The sequence below is a fragment of the Melozone crissalis genome, unplaced genomic scaffold (assembly GCF_028551555.1).
Source record: "Melozone crissalis strain CALT ecotype California unplaced genomic scaffold, PUWL_Pcris_2 ptg000005l_1, whole genome shotgun sequence".
NCBI lineage: Eukaryota > Metazoa > Chordata > Aves > Passeriformes > Passerellidae > Melozone > Melozone crissalis.
Window position 1 is genome coordinate 52,797,364 of NW_026535783.1, and position 20,733 is coordinate 52,818,096.

The window sequence follows — 20,733 nt, forward strand, 5'->3', positions numbered from 1 at the left end:
AGCCTCATTTAGGTTAGACTCCAATATCTCACAGAAGATATTTATTTGCTGGAAACTTCCTGATGCAGGCAAGTTAACTAGGTAAGCAAGAATGGGGGGGGGGGAGCAAAGAAGATAGGGCTTCTCCTCTCCAGACACTTACACAGAGAGGAATAGGATTTTTCCTATTCCTTTGTGCTGCTGATCAAATATTAAGAGATGGAGAAAAACACACATTGATAATGAACAAGTTGTTTTCCAAGCTCTTCCTTGAGCTAGGTTGTTTTCTGGTATCTCAAACCTAGGACAGATACAAGATACCTTTATGTGTGTTTTGAAATATCTTCATTATCAGAATAAAATGTATTCTAAACCAGAGAAAAAGTAAGAATGGAAATTAATCTAATAGATACCTGTTGCTGCAATGAATGATAAATGCATGCTTCTCATTAAATTTAAATTGACTGCCTTTTGCTATCAGGAAAATTTTTTAGGGCAAGAAAAAAAAAAAATATTTCATTTACTTGTATCCAGTCTCATCTCCAGGTTTGTAGAACCAATGAGGTTGCTCCCATCCTGCATGGAATCCCATTGAACATTTTGACTTTAGGAAATCATACAGCCCACTAGTTCTCTCTGTTGGTCTCCCAGCAAATCTTTCTTCTTTAGGGTAACCAACTAGAGGGAGGGGAAAAAAAACCAAACCAAAATCACCAAAAACTATGGCATACTAAGATCATGATCCAAGATAGAAAACACATCTATAAGCAGAGAAATGTAGATACAGGCTTTGCTGGAATCTATCTTTAGGATATAAATGTATTTTTAAAAATATCTTCTTACCAATGTTATTGAAGCCATAAGATTCTCTTGCTTTGGCTGCTGTGTATTCTGTGGTGGTCCACTTTCCATAGCGATTCGGATCTACTTCTATCAGGTCAAATGGAGGTTCTCCCTCAAGGATCCAGTCACTGAGGTACTTTCCCATGCCACCAGCATGTATAATGCCATACCTTAAAACAGGAAAAAATGTCCTGCAGTGCCAAGTATTTCATATTTTGCTTTTTTAAATCAGTACTAACATATACTACTAATACAACCCCCAAAGTATTTTGAATTTTTCCCTCCTTTTTTTTAATTTGTTCTGTTTTGTTCTCCTTTCAGAAATTAAATTCTATATTAATGGATATTTCCACAGCCCCACTGTAGAATATCATTGGTAATGTACAGCAGTTGCAGTTTAATGACAAATAATCATTAACACCAAATGATTTAAATATTTTTAATACCTTTTAATACCACCATGTCTTCAAAAAAATTGCCAAAATAACCTTCCATCTAGAATATGTCTAAATTAATTCTCAGTTGTTTGTGAAATGCTCCCATGAGCACAAAAGAAAAATCCTTGAATAAGCAGTAAGTCTGTCTCAAATCAAGTTTAGATTAACATGCAGCAAACCACAGACACTTACACAGAATAATGAAGCTAAAAACAACTTAAATTGCTGGTCATTAACTTTGCAATCTGAATTCTAAGTCTTCATTTAAAATAGGCAAGGGCTTCACCAAGAAGAAAAAAAAAGAAGTAATCATTTCATTCTAATGCATACGCACAGGAAGAATGAATCCATAATAGCAATGACATGAATTTGAAATAGTATCTTATCCATTATTTACTTATCTAAATAAAATAGAAACATAAAAAAACTGAGTACACTAAATAATTTTGCCAGCTACAGTCAGTACAATGCAGTTCAGCACAAACCTTCAGACTCAGCAGAAACTTCTATCACTGCAGTGGATGCAGGAAGGATGAGTGCTTATAAACTGCCACTACAGAAGAGTTAGCTGTTGCTGGTGCTAATTCAATTAAGCAACTTTTAGTTATTCATGGGTACAAGCTTTGGTACCATGAAAGCTTATGATGCCTTCAAGTACAGCTCCAGATGAAATCTTAGGCAGTTTAAGTCTTCCTGTGCCTTTCACTGCAGCCAAAGGCAAAGGAGAGCAGCAAAGAGATTGGTGACAGACCAAACATAATGAAGACCTTTAGCTTCAGCTGAAGACTGCTGAGCTGATGGCAGGGCAAGCCCAGGAGCAAGGCAGTGCAGAGGAGGCTGCCCAGCTACTACAGGTACAGCACTGCAACTGGACTGCACTTTGCAGTTTTGCAGCACTGACTGTGCAACACATTGATTTTGGTGCTCTTAGCCGGGCCCACATTACCAGAGATTTTACATTACACAGGGTGCCCAAATCCCTTCTCATCTTAGATAAGAGGGAGCTAATTGTGTATATGCAACCACCGGAATTCTGCTGCACAAGAATGAAATATGCATTTCAGGGATAGGATTTTTACAAGTAGCTATGAAGAGTGGTACAGCGTAGGAATCTCAGCCTTCTTATGATTCAGACAAAACTTCCTTCATGAACATTAACTATTTTTCCCCAGTTTTTCATCTCTCCTTCCAATCCCTGACAGATTAATTCCCCATTGTACCTGTCAAATTCTTGCGTCTTACTTATGAGGCACTGTGTCTCACCCACTTTCAAGTCTTTCCATTCCTATTCCTAGGAAATCTGAGTCTCTGCACACTGTGGTACCTTTTCTAGTGTTTTTGTCCCAGGTTATAGAATGGTTTCACTGCTTTGAACTACATTTTTCTGAATAAAATCCTAAACTACTCTCGTTAATATTTTTAAAACTTTAAGTAACTAAAAATGGGAAGCATTGAGCAACCTTAATAATAAATAGTGCTACAAGCTCTGCTAACTATACTTAACTTCTTTGCATGTTAAAATGCCTAGCAAGCTGCTAATTTTAGATAATAAAAGTCCTCTAATCTAAAAGCACTAAGTCCTCTGTCACAATGTCCCTGCTAGCTGACTGCAAGATAAGGATTTGCTAATGCACACAAAAAATTACAACACTTGTGGAAGCACTGCAGTGACCCAGAAGCATAGAACAGTCAAAAGTCCCTGAAAAGCAGACAAAGTAATCCAAAGACAGCCACATAACTGCAACGCGTGTCTAAACATTTTGAGATTAATCAAACTCCCGAAACAAATTGTTTAAAGAAAATTAAGTAGTCTTCAATTTTTTACATATGGAATTTGATTCTGCTCCCATTGACAAAAACAAAGAAAACATGTTCCAAAGTCTGGTCACAGAGTAATGAACTTAAACAGTCACTTTGGTGAACAAGGTCTAGGCAAACCGCTTTTGTAACTATAAGTTCTGCAAATGTTACTGAAAGATAACATTATTTTTTTTTAAATCCAAGCAGCAAAGGTGAATACCTTTCACAATGAATCATTGCAAAATTACCAAGCTCTTTTATTTTGAGAGCCTCAGAAAGCACATTAGTGATACTGCCTTATCTTACGATCGGAGGGTTTGTTTGTTTTGGAATGAAAGAAACCTGGAAAAAGCTGAGCTGGATTTTGAACAGCAAATTAGGCAATTGGAAAAACAATGTAAACAGAATGTGTTCAGTAAGATCTGCTTGGAATTGTATTTGGTTCATTCTATCCATCTTGAATCAATGGCCAAACTAAGACAAGTAAAGAGATGTTGATGTTTTAACACTTGCTCAAGTGCAGCCATAATAAATAAGATGTAAATCACATTCAAGAAAAACACCATAACGGGTGGGAGAACAACACCAGTAAACCATATATTTCTATCGTTGCACTGCCCTCTTTATTTGATTTCCTCCAATACCCAGCAATGTAAATTTTCAGCTCCACTTTCAACAGTCAGAAACACTGGATTTGTATCCCTAGAGCAGTCAGTCACACACTGCACTGGAATGTCTTCCATTTAATAGGCCTTTAGTTCAGCACACTGAACTGTATAGTGGACACTCATTGTTGTCCAACTTCAGTGAAACCAGATTTACATACAACAAACAACTGTGAAATATAGTGCAATTAAAAGCAAGAAATAAAATTAACTGGAAAGTATACTTTTAAACACAGTATTTTTGTCACTTTAAATTGCTACACAGACAGTAAGAAGTACTACCATTTTGTGTTGCTTCATAAACTGTCACAGGTATTGGCATCCAGAATAAAAGGAGGAAACAAAAATTACTTAGAGTAAAGAAATAAGAGAAAAGGATGATCTTACATTATAGAGGTTGTAGTTATTAAGATTATTTACAATTACATTTTAACGCAAAATATGTGTAAAACAACTCTCAAGCCCATAAAAATGCACAAAGCTTGAGGTGACTACCATTTTAACAATATGATAGACAAAAATTGTCACAAAGAACTTACTCACCCAAAACCAATGGCTACCCAGTAATTTCTGACACCCTGATGTGGTCCCACCATAGGAAGAATGTCTGGAGAATAGGTGATAGGGCCTGAAATTGTGTTTACGATGTCTGCTTTTCTCAAAACAGGGACCATTTCCATGGCAGCCTCAATATGCTCCATTATTCTGTCTAAATCAGACTCAAAAAGTTCTTTTCCAAATCCTGCACAAGTAATTGACTCATTATATATACTTATTTTACACAGAGAGCACATACATTTTCAATACAGCTATAGTATCTATATAGAAATATAGGTGTCTATATCAATTCAGCTATCTATATCAGTACAGCTATCTATATATAAAAGTTTTATGATAATAATCAGTGCATATGTTCAAGCCTTTGCCATTCTACAAAGGAAAAATGGCATGCATAAAAACATAGTTACCTGCAGGACCAAGTTTATTTGTCACTGCAATTATACTATCCTTTATACATATTTGTTTAACCCTAAGGTCATGCAAATTCAACAATGAAGTACAAAGGAAGTGAAGATACACAGAAACTTTCTTCTACATTAATAAGACTCACTTATTTTTCTCAATATGCCAATAATTTGAGGAGGGGAAAAAAGGTACTTCCTGTATCTGCTTATGATTTCCATGAAATCATACAAACTTCTGGGTACATTTCACCCCTCAGCCTGGACTCTAAGCATGGCTGAACATCATTATGTGGAGGCACTTGATGCTACTGGAGACAGTAAGATCCAGAAGCCGTGACAGGGCTATCCAACACTGAACCGTCTTAACTGCCCTTCCTTAGGAAATACTGTGTTTTTTAAAACAGCAATACTAATGATTTTGTATAACATCTTGTCTGGAAGTGAATGGAAAGCTGGAGCCTAGATATAACACAACAATTTATAATGTTTTTTAGTAAGCAGCTGTATGACATGGGACATTTTTGTATTCTATACATATCTACAGCTCTCTTGCACCGACATCCAAGCACAGCATTTTGTCTAAGACATTCCTTTGCTGTTCCTATTTGACAATCACATTATCTCGGGGGTATCAATAAATATCCAGGGCCCCTGTCAGCCTGCTGGAGAAAATTGTAAGAAAAATTTCTATTCAGGCAAAAAAGGCTATATAGTGCAGATTTGGTGACTGCCTCTAATTTAAATACACAAGCACCTCTTCAGGAAGTAGGGTAAGACTACATTGTAGCAGGCTTTTCTTACATTACATTTGTATTTCTGTTATCTTCTTATCACTAGAGTTACAACTATTCTTTGAAAAAAGTTTTTGCATTACAATCATGCATTGCAAATATTTTGTATTTTCTGTCACATGAGGCAGCATGACAGCCTGGGATTTATGCTCATTAAAATGTGTGCTAGTGCCTATTATGTTTAAAGATTTAATATTCTTAGTCACCTGGTGGGACTCCATTTGTTACCCATGACTCCTGGAGCTTCATTTTCTCCTCACTTTCATATGGACCAAACAAAAGTCCATCCCTTTCTTGCCTTAGATAGTATGATCCTTCTAAGTCACGGATCACGGGCAATTCTGTTTTTAGGGCTTTCACTTCAGGGATAGTTGATGTTACAACATACTGATGATGAACAGGTATTAGAGGGTGTTGCAGGCCAATCATCTTGCCTATGTCACGGGCCCAGAAGCCTAGAGAAGAAAAAAACCAAAATCAAAATAGAAATATTTAAACATTCATTTCAGTGAATGGAAAATGACAGTAAAATATTTGCAGTACTCACTGTGCTTTTATGTGTAACAATTTTTTCCCCATACTTCTAATTTTCACTTTATTTTTCATATTACTAGCATATTTTTCCTTCCGTAATTCCATGTCCTTTTTTTCTAATTATACTATTATATATTATTATAGTATGCACATATCAAAATATAACTAGTAAATTATAAATTAGACTTCTAAAAGTTCAGAAGAGAATTTAATTAACAGTTCCAGAAACCCCATGGCTTATTTCAGTAAAGTAGGTCTGCAGTGTACTCCTAACAAAGTTAGAGACACTTAAAATCCAGAATAAATTAACTCACATTATAAATGTGAGTTAATTTAACATCAACCAAGCCCCTTACTATCAACCAAATGAGCTTGCATGCTTTAACAGTACCTTAGTTAAGTGCTAACATCCCAACAGACTAAGGCAGTACTTTTCAGGCAACTGACCTCAGGAATTGGAGTTTCTCTCCTCTTTCATATGCATCATGTGACTCACATTAATTAATGTCTCACACAGCAATCAATTCATAGTGATGCTTGTACTGGTGAATAGGCAAGTGTGCTCTCTACAGCCATCACATTAGAAGTTCCGATACAGACTCTGACAAGAAAATGCAAACAACCATTTCCCTGCCTCTGCAACTGGCTCAATATCCTTCATGCATACCGTGAGAGAAAAGTCAGAAAAGACCTAATTCCCCTGTGCTAAGGTTAAATTGGTATGGCACACTCACTTAGTGAAGTATCTGTGTCAGAATGAATGAGTGGAAACCACTTAACTGCCAAACACTAGTTTGGGCTCTGCATCATGGCTCTCACATCTGCTATGAGGCTGGAACAGAACAGACTTGGGAACCAGACAGGTACAACTGACTGGAAAGGCAGCTGCTCTCAGCTGCTTTGAATACCCCTCAGCCCCACCCTCCTGACTTTTATATCAAGGACCAGAGGTCTCAAGAGTGGGAATGAAAGGGGGAAATCCAATGAAATAAGAGTTTCAGGGGAGTTTTCACTTTTGGAGTGAGGGTTGGAGGAAGACAAAATGAAAGACAATGAAGAGGTAGCAGGGCCCTCCAAATAAAAGGCTGTGTGCCATATGGCTGCAAGCAAAAGAAGGCAAGACAGCCTGGTTCCTGGGAAACCAGCTGATTCCAAACTGCTTAAGAAAAAATATCTGCAGCAAGATTTTCTACCTAACACAGCTGTCCCTTCTCCTGGGACATAGACTTCATGTGCCCAGCTTAATGTGCAACTTTTCCTTCCTTTTCTTCCTTTGGTTAAGAATTTGTCTTAACCAAATTCTCCTACCTCTCTCCTCAATTCCATTCTCTCCAAGACATCCAAGACCAAAATTTCTCAGTGCCCCAAGGACACTAAAAGGCATAAATGAGCTTGAATAGCTTCACCAGGGATGTCCACCCATACCCATGGGCACAGGAGTCCCATTCCAGGTCAGCTCAAGTCCTTCAGAACCTGTCTGAGCTGGTTTGATTGTATGCCTGTTTACAGCTCTGTCACAACCATGCCTGTGCCTGGCCATGGAACATATTGATCCAGACCCTGATCCGTGGACTACTTCTCAGCTTGACCTCAGCTCAGTCTCAACTCTACAGTCCTGCTTATCGATTGGCGGGCATCATTTGACCTCGGTTACCGTCACCAGGCCTGTTCCTGACCTGTGGTAACATTCCTGGCTCGGCCTCAGCCTGGCATCATCACTACGGATCTGACTGTGCCCCATTTCCACAAGTCCACCTGGAGGCCTGGACCACGGGCTGACCCCAGCTGCAGGCCCTGGGCCTCCCCTGCTCAGTCCCCTGTGCCCTGCCGGACAGGGCCCTCGCTGGCTCGGCCACCCTTGTTTCCCTGCTTGGTTCCCTGTCCTGTGGGGAGCAGCCGGCTCATGCCGCTTGCTGACATTAACTGGGAATACGTCCCTCATCTCCAGCATGGCTTGAAGCCAGGACAATTAGGAAAGTTGAATTGGGCCGTGCTGGCCTTGTGCCATTCCCCTGTGCCAGGATGGCTGTCAGTCTCTTATTTAATATTGCAAACCAGCCACAGGGCCTAACACCCACAGTTTTAAAAAAATGCAAAGTTTTCATGAAAAACATTTTCTGTGGTTATTCACTTAACAGTAACTGACAGCCAGGTAAGGAAAAGCAGCAGAGGAAATCCAGCACCACCTTCAAGAGATCTGTTCAGGTAAAAGCCCTTGCCCAGTAAATGCTAGAAACTAGCACCTGTTGTAGTCGTCATATGTAAGGCTTTTGCTTCTAAATGGCATCTCAGCATTTGGAGGAGACTCATTGCCAGAACATTTGTTATGTCAGTTAGATTGGCTGAGGGGTGATTGTGCCATAGAGTGACCCAAAACATCCTTTAAGGCTAATGAAACATTACTTATGTTCTCCTATACAGAAGACAATGAAAAAATTTGAATAAATCTGCATTTCTAGCACATATGCAAGGGTTTCCTTCATTACACAGAACACATGCAAATGTGGATTTAAGGGGCAGGTAGCAATCTTTAGGGAGCTCCTTTTGATTTGGGCATTTCTGTGTCACCTACAAATAAAACTACTTTAAGGTAAGGTGAGCTAGTGATTCACAGAGAACAGAAAAAGTTAAAGCAGCAGAAAATTAGGTCTTTGAAAGAGCTTTGTTTCTTTCTTAATTAGAAATTTCTTAGCAATTAGATTTTGAGAATAACATTACACACCGAGCCAATTTTAAAGTGTTTTTCAGTAAGAGACAAATAGTTTAGGTTTGTTTAAAATAAAATTTACAGCACTATTATTCTAAAAAGGTCACACATGATAAGTACTTTTTTAATTGCTGAAAATAACAAAAGGTGACATTTACTAAAAGAAAAATACTACAGTTGCTTTGTTTAAGGTTTTTGAACAAAAACAAAAATGGCAAAAAGAAGAATACATTCTCTGAAACAAAATTCTAATTGGAAGCAGATGTCAAGTCATATCACACATAGTAGAGATAAATGAAGTCATCTATTATATCTCTAGGACATTTGTGAAGATTAAACTGTAGACACTGCAAACATCTGATGCTGAAATATTTAGTGGTAGTATTACTTAACATATCTGCTGAAGTATGTCATCTGACCATTTCTTGGTTTTGAAAAAGAGAATCTTCTACCACTATATATAAATGCTTGTGTATATAGTGCATGCATGTCTGAAAATACATGCTTATATACACACACCCACACTGTATATACAGACAAAATTCACAATTTTTGGAGACTTTAATCAAACATTCCATTATAAATAGGCTGCAAATAACTTCAGCAGGCTCAGTATAGTTGCTTCATGTCAGGGATTATTTATTAGGCATCTGCTTTCCTCTAAAATGGAAATCTCACATAAGGAGCAGCTAAAGATTGGTTGGAACTAGTTTGTTCCAGTTCTGCAGCAGATGTCAGTTGCAGGGTGAGACGGGGAGGGGAAGAGGGAATGTAAAGAGCCTTCTCATGTATTTTTCTCTGCAACATGAGCCTAAAATTATACAAGTCATGATCTGTAGTGGAATGAGGCAAGGCTGAGAAAAAGAATTAATGTTATCTGAGAAAACATTTATAAGAGATATGTGTTATACAGTATTGATTTTACATCATTAGCCAGAATGTTAAGCAATATGTGCTTCAAATATTAATTTTGGCTGAACAGTTAACTACACAGGAGAATTAGGTAAATACATTGTTGATTTTAAAACTTATTAAATAATAAAAAAAGACTTATGAAAAGTCCACAAGAGTGCATTCTAATATTTGCAAATAAGCTCTGAAAGCATTTACCAGAAAACCCTGCCTAATATCAACTTGATATATTAGCCAAAGAAAAATAACTATACTACAAAAATAAAAGGAAATTACTACATCTGTGATACTTCATCCGTATGATGCAGAGCAAATAGGTGGGAATAATGAGTGTCTGGAAGTTTGTGGCCTAAATAAGTCTGATTGCCAAGAGAGCTGCCTTTCCCTTTCATAATCTTAGATCTGTTGCAGACCAGTATATCTACACTGTGTAACAAATGATATAAGGATCCTATTTGTAAGAGAGCTTGTGATTTTGTAACTGAATGCTGTTCCATAGTTCATGCCTGAAAGATATGAACTGTCAATCCAAAGGCAATCAAATATTGACACTACTCATTTTCCAAGTGCTTGACTTTGTGATTTACATAAAATTTTTAAAATTTGGTTTCCCTGGTTGTGTGGCTGATTGCCTTCTAAAAAGCTTACTAAACTCTTCTAGTCCTCTTTCTCTCCAAAATTCATTATGTGGCACTCATGAGCAAGCTTAGAGCCTCAGAGTGTTGTTATTTTAACGAGGCATATAGCAATAGCAGGTGATCTCCTATGTATGGAAAACATATATAAGAAAGTGCAGTTTTCCATGGGCTTTCCCATAGGTCTTTACCAAAAGCCTGGAATGATTTAACATAAGACAGGGTTGTCTATATCCCTGAATCTGAAAGAAAGGCCTCTAAAGCACATCCCCAGAGAGTCCAGCTGTTTGATCCCACTATCTCTAAATTTCTCTCTTTTTTTTTATGCTATCTGAAATTCTACTTTTACTCCAGTCCTTATATCCTTCTTCAGCTATTTTGTCACCATGTGCTAGTCAGTCTCCCTCACTTGTCAAGTTCTGTCCCAGCAGCCTTTTGTTCCTTCCAATCCACTCCTATCTACCCTTCCATTTCTATGACATATTTCACCAGTCTTTCATGCTTAAGCAGGTCAGTTTTCCACTCAGTTTCCCATACAACCATTGCTTGAGTATCCTTACTAATCATTTCATCTGAAAAACTCCTAGCTTCAGTTTCCCTAATGAAACAAATCAGATACCTTCCCACTATCTCTCTGGTGTCATCCCTACTGCTGCCATTCACTCCCAGTTTGAGCTTCCTTATTCAGTAAGTCCTGCATCATCTAACTGTTCCACTTGTTGCCAGTGCTCCTAAACACTTCCAGAAATCTTTCCAAGGCATTTTTCTCTCCCAACCTATTACCCTTCCAGTCCAATTCCTTCATAATTCCCATTGTCACCGATGGTATTTTACCCCCCAACAAGAGTCTTTATCTCACTTAACCTCATTTTATCTGTCTTGCACTAAAAATAGGTGCTTTTATTTTTTTTTCTGTTCCACTGCAAACATAAAGAAAGGAATTATAAAGGTGTATTCTTGCTCTCAGTTCACTTGTCCCATCTGAATAAGAAAGTCAGCTTGGAATATCACAGCTTCCAATTGAAGCCTGATGATTCACAGCAATGGGAGGTATGCGGGACTAATGCCCTAAAAATGCAGATATGATCCAGTTTGAGGCAGAGTCAGCAAAACTTTAATCTATATGGTAGATATTCAGCATGTTTTGAAACAACAGAAAACAGAAAATCTTCTTCTACGAGGCAGAAAGCATGCTTCACATAAGATTTTTCACCAATAATATATTTTTCTACACTTGTATAAAGCAGCATAATAATAAACTAATAAATTTAGATTTACTACACGTTTTCAGACTTATTAAGTTGCTAGGAAAATAAACACAATTCCAAAGGACACTTGCCCAAAAGTTCTTTGAAGCAGAAACATCAGTTTGGCCTCTTTAACACAACGAAGAATAACATTAGTATATGTAAATACAAGCTCCCCTGAGTTAGGCAATTTTTATGACATACAAAAAATGCACTGTTAAGCCAAGCACATGTTTAAAATGTGACTCAAAAGACAACAAAAAAATCTTCCATTTCAAGGGTATGTGGATAGAGTTAAACCTTGGAGAAAGATCATAGTGAAATAGGAAAGGTCAAATTCTCAGTCTCTTAAAAGAAACAGTGAAGTTATTTGTATTTTGTGTGTACATTCCTTCTGCCTTCCTAGGTATGTTTCATTAGGTTTTAGAGAAACGTTCAGTTCACCTATTGGGCACTGGAACAGGCTTCCCAGGGAAGTAGTCACAGCACCAGCCTGACAGAGTTCAAGAAGTGTTCGAACAATACTCTCAGGAAAATGGTGTGACTCTTAGGAATGTTGCTATGCAGGGCCAGGAGTTGGAGTCCATGATCCTTGTGGGTTTTTTCCAACTCAGGATATATTCTATGATTCTGTGACTCCAGACCTGGACTCTCTCCTACACAGCTTATTGTAGACCAGTAAATGTCTCTTTTGCTACAAAAAACCTAAGAGGGCAGTCTGATAACTAACTGCTGGAGACAAATCAGGGCAAATACTTTTAATGCCTATTCAAGGGCAATTAATATAAGAGCTAAATTTTCACCATACTGTGAAGAAATATGTACAAACCACAAACCAAGTGAATGTTCAAGAACATATATATTCCTTATACATGTAACCCACACAATTCAGTACAGGTGTTAGCTAGTATGTAAATCTGAAAAGCACTCTAAAGCTTATATTAAATCTTACCTGCAGTATTCACAATTCTCTTTGCTTGGATTATTCCAAGTGGAGTTTCAACTTCCCATGTCCCGTCTGATCGGGAGTTCAGATTAGTTACTTGCACAGGATAATTTAACTGAGCACCATATTTTCTGGCTCCTGCAGCCAAGGCCATAGTTAGAGAATAAGGATCAATATGACCGTCTCCAGGGTTATACAGGCCAGCTAAAACCTAAATGGAGGTAAAATCCCCCAAAATGAAAAAAAGTACCATTTATCAAAATTAGATAGTTTAAAAAAAAAACAACAAACTACTTTCTTACTTGAATACAGTAAACTTCAGGAAGTCAAAGAAATTTTCAAAATATATAATAATTTTACCCAACCTAACAATGGCCTATGACAGTCAAATTCCTCAGATCTCCCATGAAACCAAAGGCTGCAATTCTTTAATATTATAATATTATAGACACGGCAATTAATAGTATGTACTCTAACACACAGTATGCATAAAATTCACAAGTTCTGATTTTAGGCTATGATACATTTTTTTTCCAATGAAAAACAAGAATCTGTTGCACAATTTGTAAAAAGAAAGGAGACTCTACATGTATATTTCTGACAGACCAATATTTAAGTGCAATGGAAGTTACATATCATAAAACTAGCTTCTTTACCTTATCCATGTTCAATAAGGGAAATAGCTCCTGCACTTTCTCAGGCGTGATTAAATATTGCTCTGTTGGGTGCCAACCAGCACGAGTCATTTGGTATTTGAATTCATCCACCCTAGTAGGGGTTGAAGCAATTCTGATACTGCCAGGTTGATGAAACCCCACAGGCTAAATAAAAGAGAGAAACAGCAAATTACTGAAAGAATCTTTACTGATTGCTACATATGTACTTTTTCTGTGCTAAGAGGAGTCTACAGGAATTTTTCCACTAACATCATTAAGAAAAATGCAAGTAAGCTATGGGCCCTTGAAGGAAGAGGCCTTGGACATAGACTCCTAGAAAAAAAAATTTTTCATGAAGTTTTCACATTAGCTTCTTAACTTAATGCATACTATCTTCAAAATAGTTAAAAGACGTCCTTATTGAATGCCATGATACATCTATTTTACTTGATATATACATCATATATATTTGATATATGCACTCACACACTTTCAAAAGTAGAATCAGATACTTCTCAAAAATAAGTATATATGATATACTTTACTTTAAAAGCTATCATTTGCATGACTTCCTATTGAATGTATTTAACTGAGCACCTTTGTAAACACAATGAAAAAACACTCACTCACTGGTTTTGTCTTTCTAATAAATTAAACTTTCTTACAGAGCTGGACACTGAATGCTTACTTTTCTTCACCTTTTCTATGTTATCTCACAGGACAATGATAAGGCTGAATAAGTCTTTCACTGGAACTCACAATGATAATCTGATGTGCCAGCTTATCTAGTTGAGTAGCAGAAAGAAGAAAAGAGCATTTTATAACAAATATGAAAAATATCTGTCATACATATATATATATATGACAAATATTAAAAATATATGAAATTTGTAGACTAGTAAAGTGAGGTTCATTTAATTTCTGCTGCTGTCCAAAACAAGCGCAAGTTAAGTAAATGAAATCTATAAGGTTGAGAGATGCCAAATGAAAAAGATGACTCCTGTGTTTCTCCACATATCCATTCCTTAAGTCACTAAATAAAAACACTGAAAGGGACGCAAAGAATTGCAGCAATCATCTCAAGCAGAGACAGCATAATATCATATGAATTTTTAAGTAGACATATTTAAGGCAGGAATGTATCATAATCAATCTGTTCATTCCAGATTCCTTGTACTATTTTAGCTCCTTTATCAAGTTAAAGTTGCAGACTCTCTGTTGTGTCTTGAGATGTTTTATGAATACCATTTTCCTAAACTGTAGAGGGATCTGGGAAACTATCTACAAAATGTAGTGACTGGGTATGAAGAAGAATGTATTTCAATAAAAAGGTGCTACTGCTACTTCACACCATTATCAACTACACTTTTTTGTAAGACTATTGCTACAATTGATATTGCTCTGAATTGACACTTCAAAGGTTAAGGGGATTACCTGTCCTGTCTCTTCTTCAAGCTTTTCATAGAGTTTGATGCTGTAAGCATGGATTTTCTTCAGGTTTATTCCAGGATGAAAATAAGTGGTTAAACCAGCCTCAAATAAGAAATAGGAACAATAGATTAGAAATGTAGTGTTCTTGCCTTCCTTCCAACTGTCATCTAAAAAGGAACTGCCAAGATACTGTAAAGAAAAACAACACATGGATAGAGCCAACTGCTACAAAAATAAAAATGAAGTATTTTCTGTACTTAAGCCATTTCTGTTTTCTGCACAGGTGTTTTCCCATCTGTCTTTTCTCACCAAGTCTGCCAACCCATGATAGTGTTGCAGTTGTTCTGTTCTGATATCTCAATTTATATACAATATCATAGTGCACCAGCTTATTGAAATGCCCAGATAATCCAGTGGAAAAGAGTGTAAAATTAATCACTTGTCAGTATAATATTTTACAGTTCTATCTATAGTCTATTCATAAATTTGACTAAAAGTATTTTTGGCAATTTTCATTACAATGTGAGTTTAAGAAGAGATCACAGAAACCTACAGGAGGGAGATTCATCTAGTAAGGGTCCCATGAAGAACAAAGCAGGTATGTTGATTTCAGGAAGTCCTTGGGCTAAATTAGTAGTCTGGAAAAAATATTCCTTGATCATTTCTTATTATCATATTGAACCATTAGCATCATACAGGACACAGCTGAAAACTAGATATTTGACTAAATGCGATTTTTATCTCATTTAATACATGTGTGTACATGCTGTGAACACATTTATTTAAATTACCTTAGAGTAAGCCCCAGGGCTGTTTCACTGCTGAGTTATTAGCTGAAACTTGTCTGTTTATAAAAAAATAAAGGGCCTTTTTTCAGTGTGTACAGAATGAAGAAATAAAATAGGCATTGAAATATTTAAATTTCCTTAGCCATTAACAATGTCTAAGAATAATTAATTTACTTCTACTTGCAAATTTTGTTATCTCATTTTGGTTTTTCCTGTATTCTTTTATTTATGTAAACATTTTCTGGCCTTCTGTTATTCTTCCAAATGTAGTAATAAATCTTCCAGATGTAAGGAAATTCCATTTTAGTGGTCACTATTAGTGTTGTCATTTTGAACTAAATGAGTCACAAATCACTTGCAAGTTAGCTACAAACCCACATATATTCAAGAGCATTTAATTGCAGGGATTAAATAAATACTTCAATATCTTACACTTTCAAGTGAAGAAAAGAAGTTTAAATGCACTTAACATCTTTTGGGTTGAGATAATATTTCTGATTTCAAGAGTGCAGCTGGCAGACAGCTATAACCCAATTTCACCAAATAAAAATTAAGATAATAAAATCATTTTAATGAAACAAAAAGATTGAATGGGTCCTTAGGAGATTTCTCTTAAATTTCATATTCAAAGCAGGATCAGCTACAAGATCAGACCACATTTCTCAAGATTTTTTCCAGATTCTTTGAGAGTCTTCATAGACAGTGGCTCCTCTACTTTCCTAGCTTCATATGGAACTTTACATTTGGCCTTGATAAATTCCATAAAACTGTCCTTTCATCCTTGCAGTCTGCCTAGGTCCCTCAGCATGGTTGCCCTGCCCTTGAGTGCATTGACTACTCCTCACAGTTTGGTGTAAACTTCAAAAGTGGATGAGCATGTGCTTCATCACCTACTCCATATTACTGATAAAGACATTAAACAGGATGGGTCCAGGGCAGATTCCTGTGACATTCCACTTATTTCCAGGATTTGGGTAGAATATGACCCATTCACCCTCTAAGCCCAGCCATCCAAAGAGTCTTTTAACTTTCTAGCTGTCCAGCCATACATAACATCTTCAGCTGAATAAATGGATAGTGTGGGACAGGGTGTCTAAAGTCTTGCTAAAATCTAGGTAAGTCTCATCCACTGATCTCCCTTTGTCTAAGAATTCACAATATTCCATAATAGACAGCAATCAGTTTTGATCTGACATGATTTATTCTTCGCAAATTTATTTTGACTCTTGCAAATCACATTTTTTTCCTTTATGGACTGGGACTCACTCAACAATTTTCTGAAGAACCAAACTAGGGGTAGCTGACCTTTAGCTCCTCTGCTCAGCCCTTTGGCTTTTTCGAAAAGTCATACATATGTCCTTTGCCACATCTCTGGCACCTCCACCAATTTCAATAGTATTTCAAACGTGATACATCTGTGGCCTTGCCATGAATCAGCAGCATTATTGGATGCAGCCGGTCTGCTCCAACACATGAGCATTTGCCAAATTACTCCAGTAATCCCTGATTTGGTCCTCATCCATCGCCTCTAGTTACTCTCCTCCTTTAAACCAGAGGCAAGAAGGCACTGAGACCTTATGGGTGTAAATTGTGACTGAATTACTCACCTCATTCCCTTATTTTCATTTTTTCAGCCTTTTGCTATTAATGCAGGAGAAGAAGCAGTTCTTGTTGCCTTTCATTTTCCTCACAAACCTTATATTTAGTTGAGGGTTGGCTTTCCTAACATCCCCTTCACATACACAGGTAACTTTTCTAAATTGCTGATTTTCAGCTTTTTCCTGCTCTGTCACCAGTGTACTGCATTTTTCTCTAGAACTCAGTCATGAATTTGCTCTGGCCCAGCTGCTTTCCCAAGGCATCTACATGTTTTCCTAAATTTCAGCATAAACAATTCTTGCAGTTGAAGGAGATTTTTCTCTAGGTTTTACTCTATTTTTCTAAGAGATTCTGTTATTGAACACAAACAAGATCTGGAAACATAATTTAAAGAATGGCAACTTTGCTATGAGAATTGACAAAAATATTTTAAAGCATTTCTATCATTGAAATTTTTAAATGCTGAAAAGTTCATGTACCAGTTTTGTTCTATTTCAATCAGTTTCAGATTTTATTCTAATGCCATTATTAAATTAGTTTTCTGAAGGAAAATGTTATTAACACTGTTATGTACTAAACTCTCTCTTCTTGTAAGTGTGACCAAATTGTAACAAGTTATTATTTGACTTGCGCTGTGCTTTACTGTCAGCAGCAAAATCAATGGCATGTTGCAAGAAAAAGTATAATATAATATAACATGTAATAACTCACTCTGTTACATCTTTTGGTAATATAAAAATGTGCATATTTGTTGTGCTGTCTTAATAGTACACATGAGGTCAGTCAAAGTTATCTCAGACCTGAGAAGTGAGAGAAAGTTTTGGCAGCAACACTAGTAGGAATATTAGCTATCTGAAACACGATCCTGAGCTCTGGCAGGACCTTCCTGGACCGTCTAAGAGGTAAAATGTGGTGTAGTGCAGCAACATCTGAACCAGACCTTCAACATTTGTGGCTGCAGGCAATGTGCTATGTGCCATTCCACGTCTTAAGAGTATGTGTAATTGTCATCTGTATTTAGTATCTGCATTTAGTGTCTTCTGTATTTTGTGAGGAAAACACTGATAAAGACACAGTATCTGGTATAACAAGGAACTCACTGTCATAGTTTTGATCTTTCTACTCATCTGAAACAGACGTGACCAACTTTTTCATCTTCAGACAAAGTCCTCTAATAGTGAGTTCAATGAAAAGAGACAATGAAGAAAATGAGAAGATACCACGTAGTTATCTATTTTAACATGGCCTATAACTAGGGGTTTTACTGTGTTAATTGCATCAAATTCCTTCTAAGAGGTGTCATGAGGCGTCTCTGTCAATTTTGGTAGTGCAGGCATTTTCTCTGCTGAGCTCCAGCTCCTTACCTTTGAAACTGACCCTCACTCAGGGCTCCAGTGCTGCAGTCACTAAGAAGTCTGGGCAAAAGTACTGGAGGAAGGGTTGCTTTAATACTGCTATGAGCAGTAAGTTAGGGTGAGTGAGTGTAACAACAAGAACACGGGAAACATTCAGTAACAACACCATTCATGATTCTGGTTCCTTATAGAACTAGGGGATTTTTATTGTTTTTTACAAACATATTGTTTTGTATATGCATTGAGCAAATAAAATACAGTCTGTGCCTCTATTTCATAGTTATGATTCAATACACAAGATGCATGATCTGACATTTTACATGGCATTGCTCTGTTTGCCACACTGTTGTATTGTACAATTACTGAATGTTGTTTCTTCTTACTACACACAGCATGGTTTCTTTTGCTTTGTTTATTGAAAGCAAGTGAAATGAAGTATACTACTTATACACTGCAGGCAATGATATTTTTTTTTCATTTCATTTTTTAATATTGTTCTCTCAAAAACCCCAAAGAACACAAAACATCTGCACTAAGATGAAGCACTTCAGACTTCCTTCTCTGGGAGAAGTATGAGAATACAAATAAAATATAATTAATTTGTCCTCTGAAATGTAAATTATTGCATAAATACTCTGTTGTATTAACAGAGTAGATCTAGAGACATCAAACTGCTGGGTTTCTGCTCTTTTGTGTTGCTACACACAGAGATAATCTCCCAATTTCAGGTAAGAATAGCTGGAAATAAATGGGAAAAGCATCCATTACTGTATTATTGTGGCAAGCTTTATTTAATTTTGTTACATTACCTCTCCAGATGTAGATTCAGAAGATATGTAATTACATAAATGCACATTGTGAACCAGTATGACCATGTGATTACCATTATTAAAGGAGGTGTTGGTACCCTGACATTTTTACATGTATGTATTTTGGTTCTTGTCCTTAGAATGCAGACAATACGCAGGCTTAAAAAACCCAGAATGTATATTTGTTACCTTTGCTCCTCCAAGATTTTATGTAATGTCAGCAATGGCACGAAAGACAAGGAATAAAGGTAAGGAAACTTCCACTACCACTGTATACACAAATGACTGTTAATTTGAGACATGAACAAAACATTTCTTACTGCATGCCAGGTAGATCCTGCAGTGAGCTCAGATTTTTCTAGAAGAACAACATCTTTCAAGCCAGCTTTAGCCAAGTGATAGGCTAGACTCACACCAACACAACCACCTCCGATGATCACTGTGTCTGCCCTGTCTTTCCCTAAGGAAGGAGATGAGGCTTCTTTACTAAAAAAAAGAAAAAATTACAGACAGTTAGAAAAAGTCAATTACACTTCTCCCCATTTCTTTTGTTTACAGCTTCAACCATAATACACATGGGTTTCTACTTGGGAGTTTACACACATAGCTTATGACCTAACCTGTTCACTCATATCCACTTTTAAAGTAAATGTTGTTTGACCGTCATATAGGCAAACAGCTGTAATAAAAATTTGAAAAACAAAAAACCAGAAAACAACAAAACAAGCTTGCTGCCACTTGCAACTTTAGATATTATTTATCCAATATACCCTTACATGTAGATCCTATTTCTCAAAAAGAAGCTGATGCATAACATGACAATGTCAAAACCTGACTTTGCCAAAGTACGGTAGTATGTGCAACAAATAGGCTTTAAAAATACTTACATAGTAAGTCCCCTTAATAAATTTCTAAAACCAATGTCAGTAGACTAAGTCAGTATACATGTTCATGAAGAAAAAAGCTGGATACTTACTTTCATATTCTGTCTATTTTGCCATGTTCACAGATTCACAGAATATTCTGACTTTGGAATGTATGCAAACATCAAGTCCAACTTCTAAGTGAATGGCCCATGGAGAGACTGAATTCACAACCCTGGTGAATTACTTGCAACATGCTCTAAACAACTGAGCTATTCCCAGAGTTGGCATCTCCTACTTTGCTTAAGACAAAACATTATAGAAACAGGTTTTTGTCAATGGCTCACACCGACTGCTCCACACTGTACTTTCAAAACTACTTGAGTTCAGTGTAAACCAGGACTCCTGTCATAAGCAGCCCTATTCTTCTGCAAATTAAGTGATCCTCCTCTCTACTGCCTCATCCACAGACAGCCAAGCAGCAAGCTATATGTGGAAATTTATCACAAATTTTTAAGAAGCAATTTTTTTGGATGTGAGACAAGGTAGCACATGTTATTACAGCAGCAGTACAGAGTACCATGAATTAACAGTATCTTTCTCTCCAGTTAATCTATACTCAATTTTATCTCTCCTCCTCGTACACTTTCAACTTCTCTGGCAACAGACTTTCTAATGTATAACTAGTCTCCCACGTCTCCCACTCAGAAATAAAGGCCACCAGTTTTATGTCTTATGAATGGAGATCTTATAAGATTTTAAATGCAGTTG

The 20,733-nt window shown here is 36.8% G+C and overlaps 1 protein-coding gene across 1 annotated transcript in view; it reads right to left on the reverse strand.

Annotated features, from left to right (window-relative positions):
* DMGDH (dimethylglycine dehydrogenase) overlaps positions 1 to 13,222 on the reverse strand; it is a 30,784-nt gene extending 17,562 nt beyond the window's left edge. The window contains exons 1-6 of the mRNA XM_054287519.1: positions 13,118 to 13,222; positions 12,468 to 12,672; positions 5,687 to 5,935; positions 4,268 to 4,466; positions 823 to 992; positions 504 to 657 (exon numbers count right to left, since the gene is read on the reverse strand). Of these exons, the coding sequence (XP_054143494.1) occupies positions 504 to 657; positions 823 to 992; positions 4,268 to 4,466; positions 5,687 to 5,935; positions 12,468 to 12,672; positions 13,118 to 13,207 (1,067 nt within the window). The 5' untranslated portion in view covers positions 13,208 to 13,222. The remainder of the gene's footprint in view (positions 1 to 503; positions 658 to 822; positions 993 to 4,267; positions 4,467 to 5,686; positions 5,936 to 12,467; positions 12,673 to 13,117) is intronic.
* Positions 13,223 to 20,733: the final 7,511 nt, after the last annotated feature.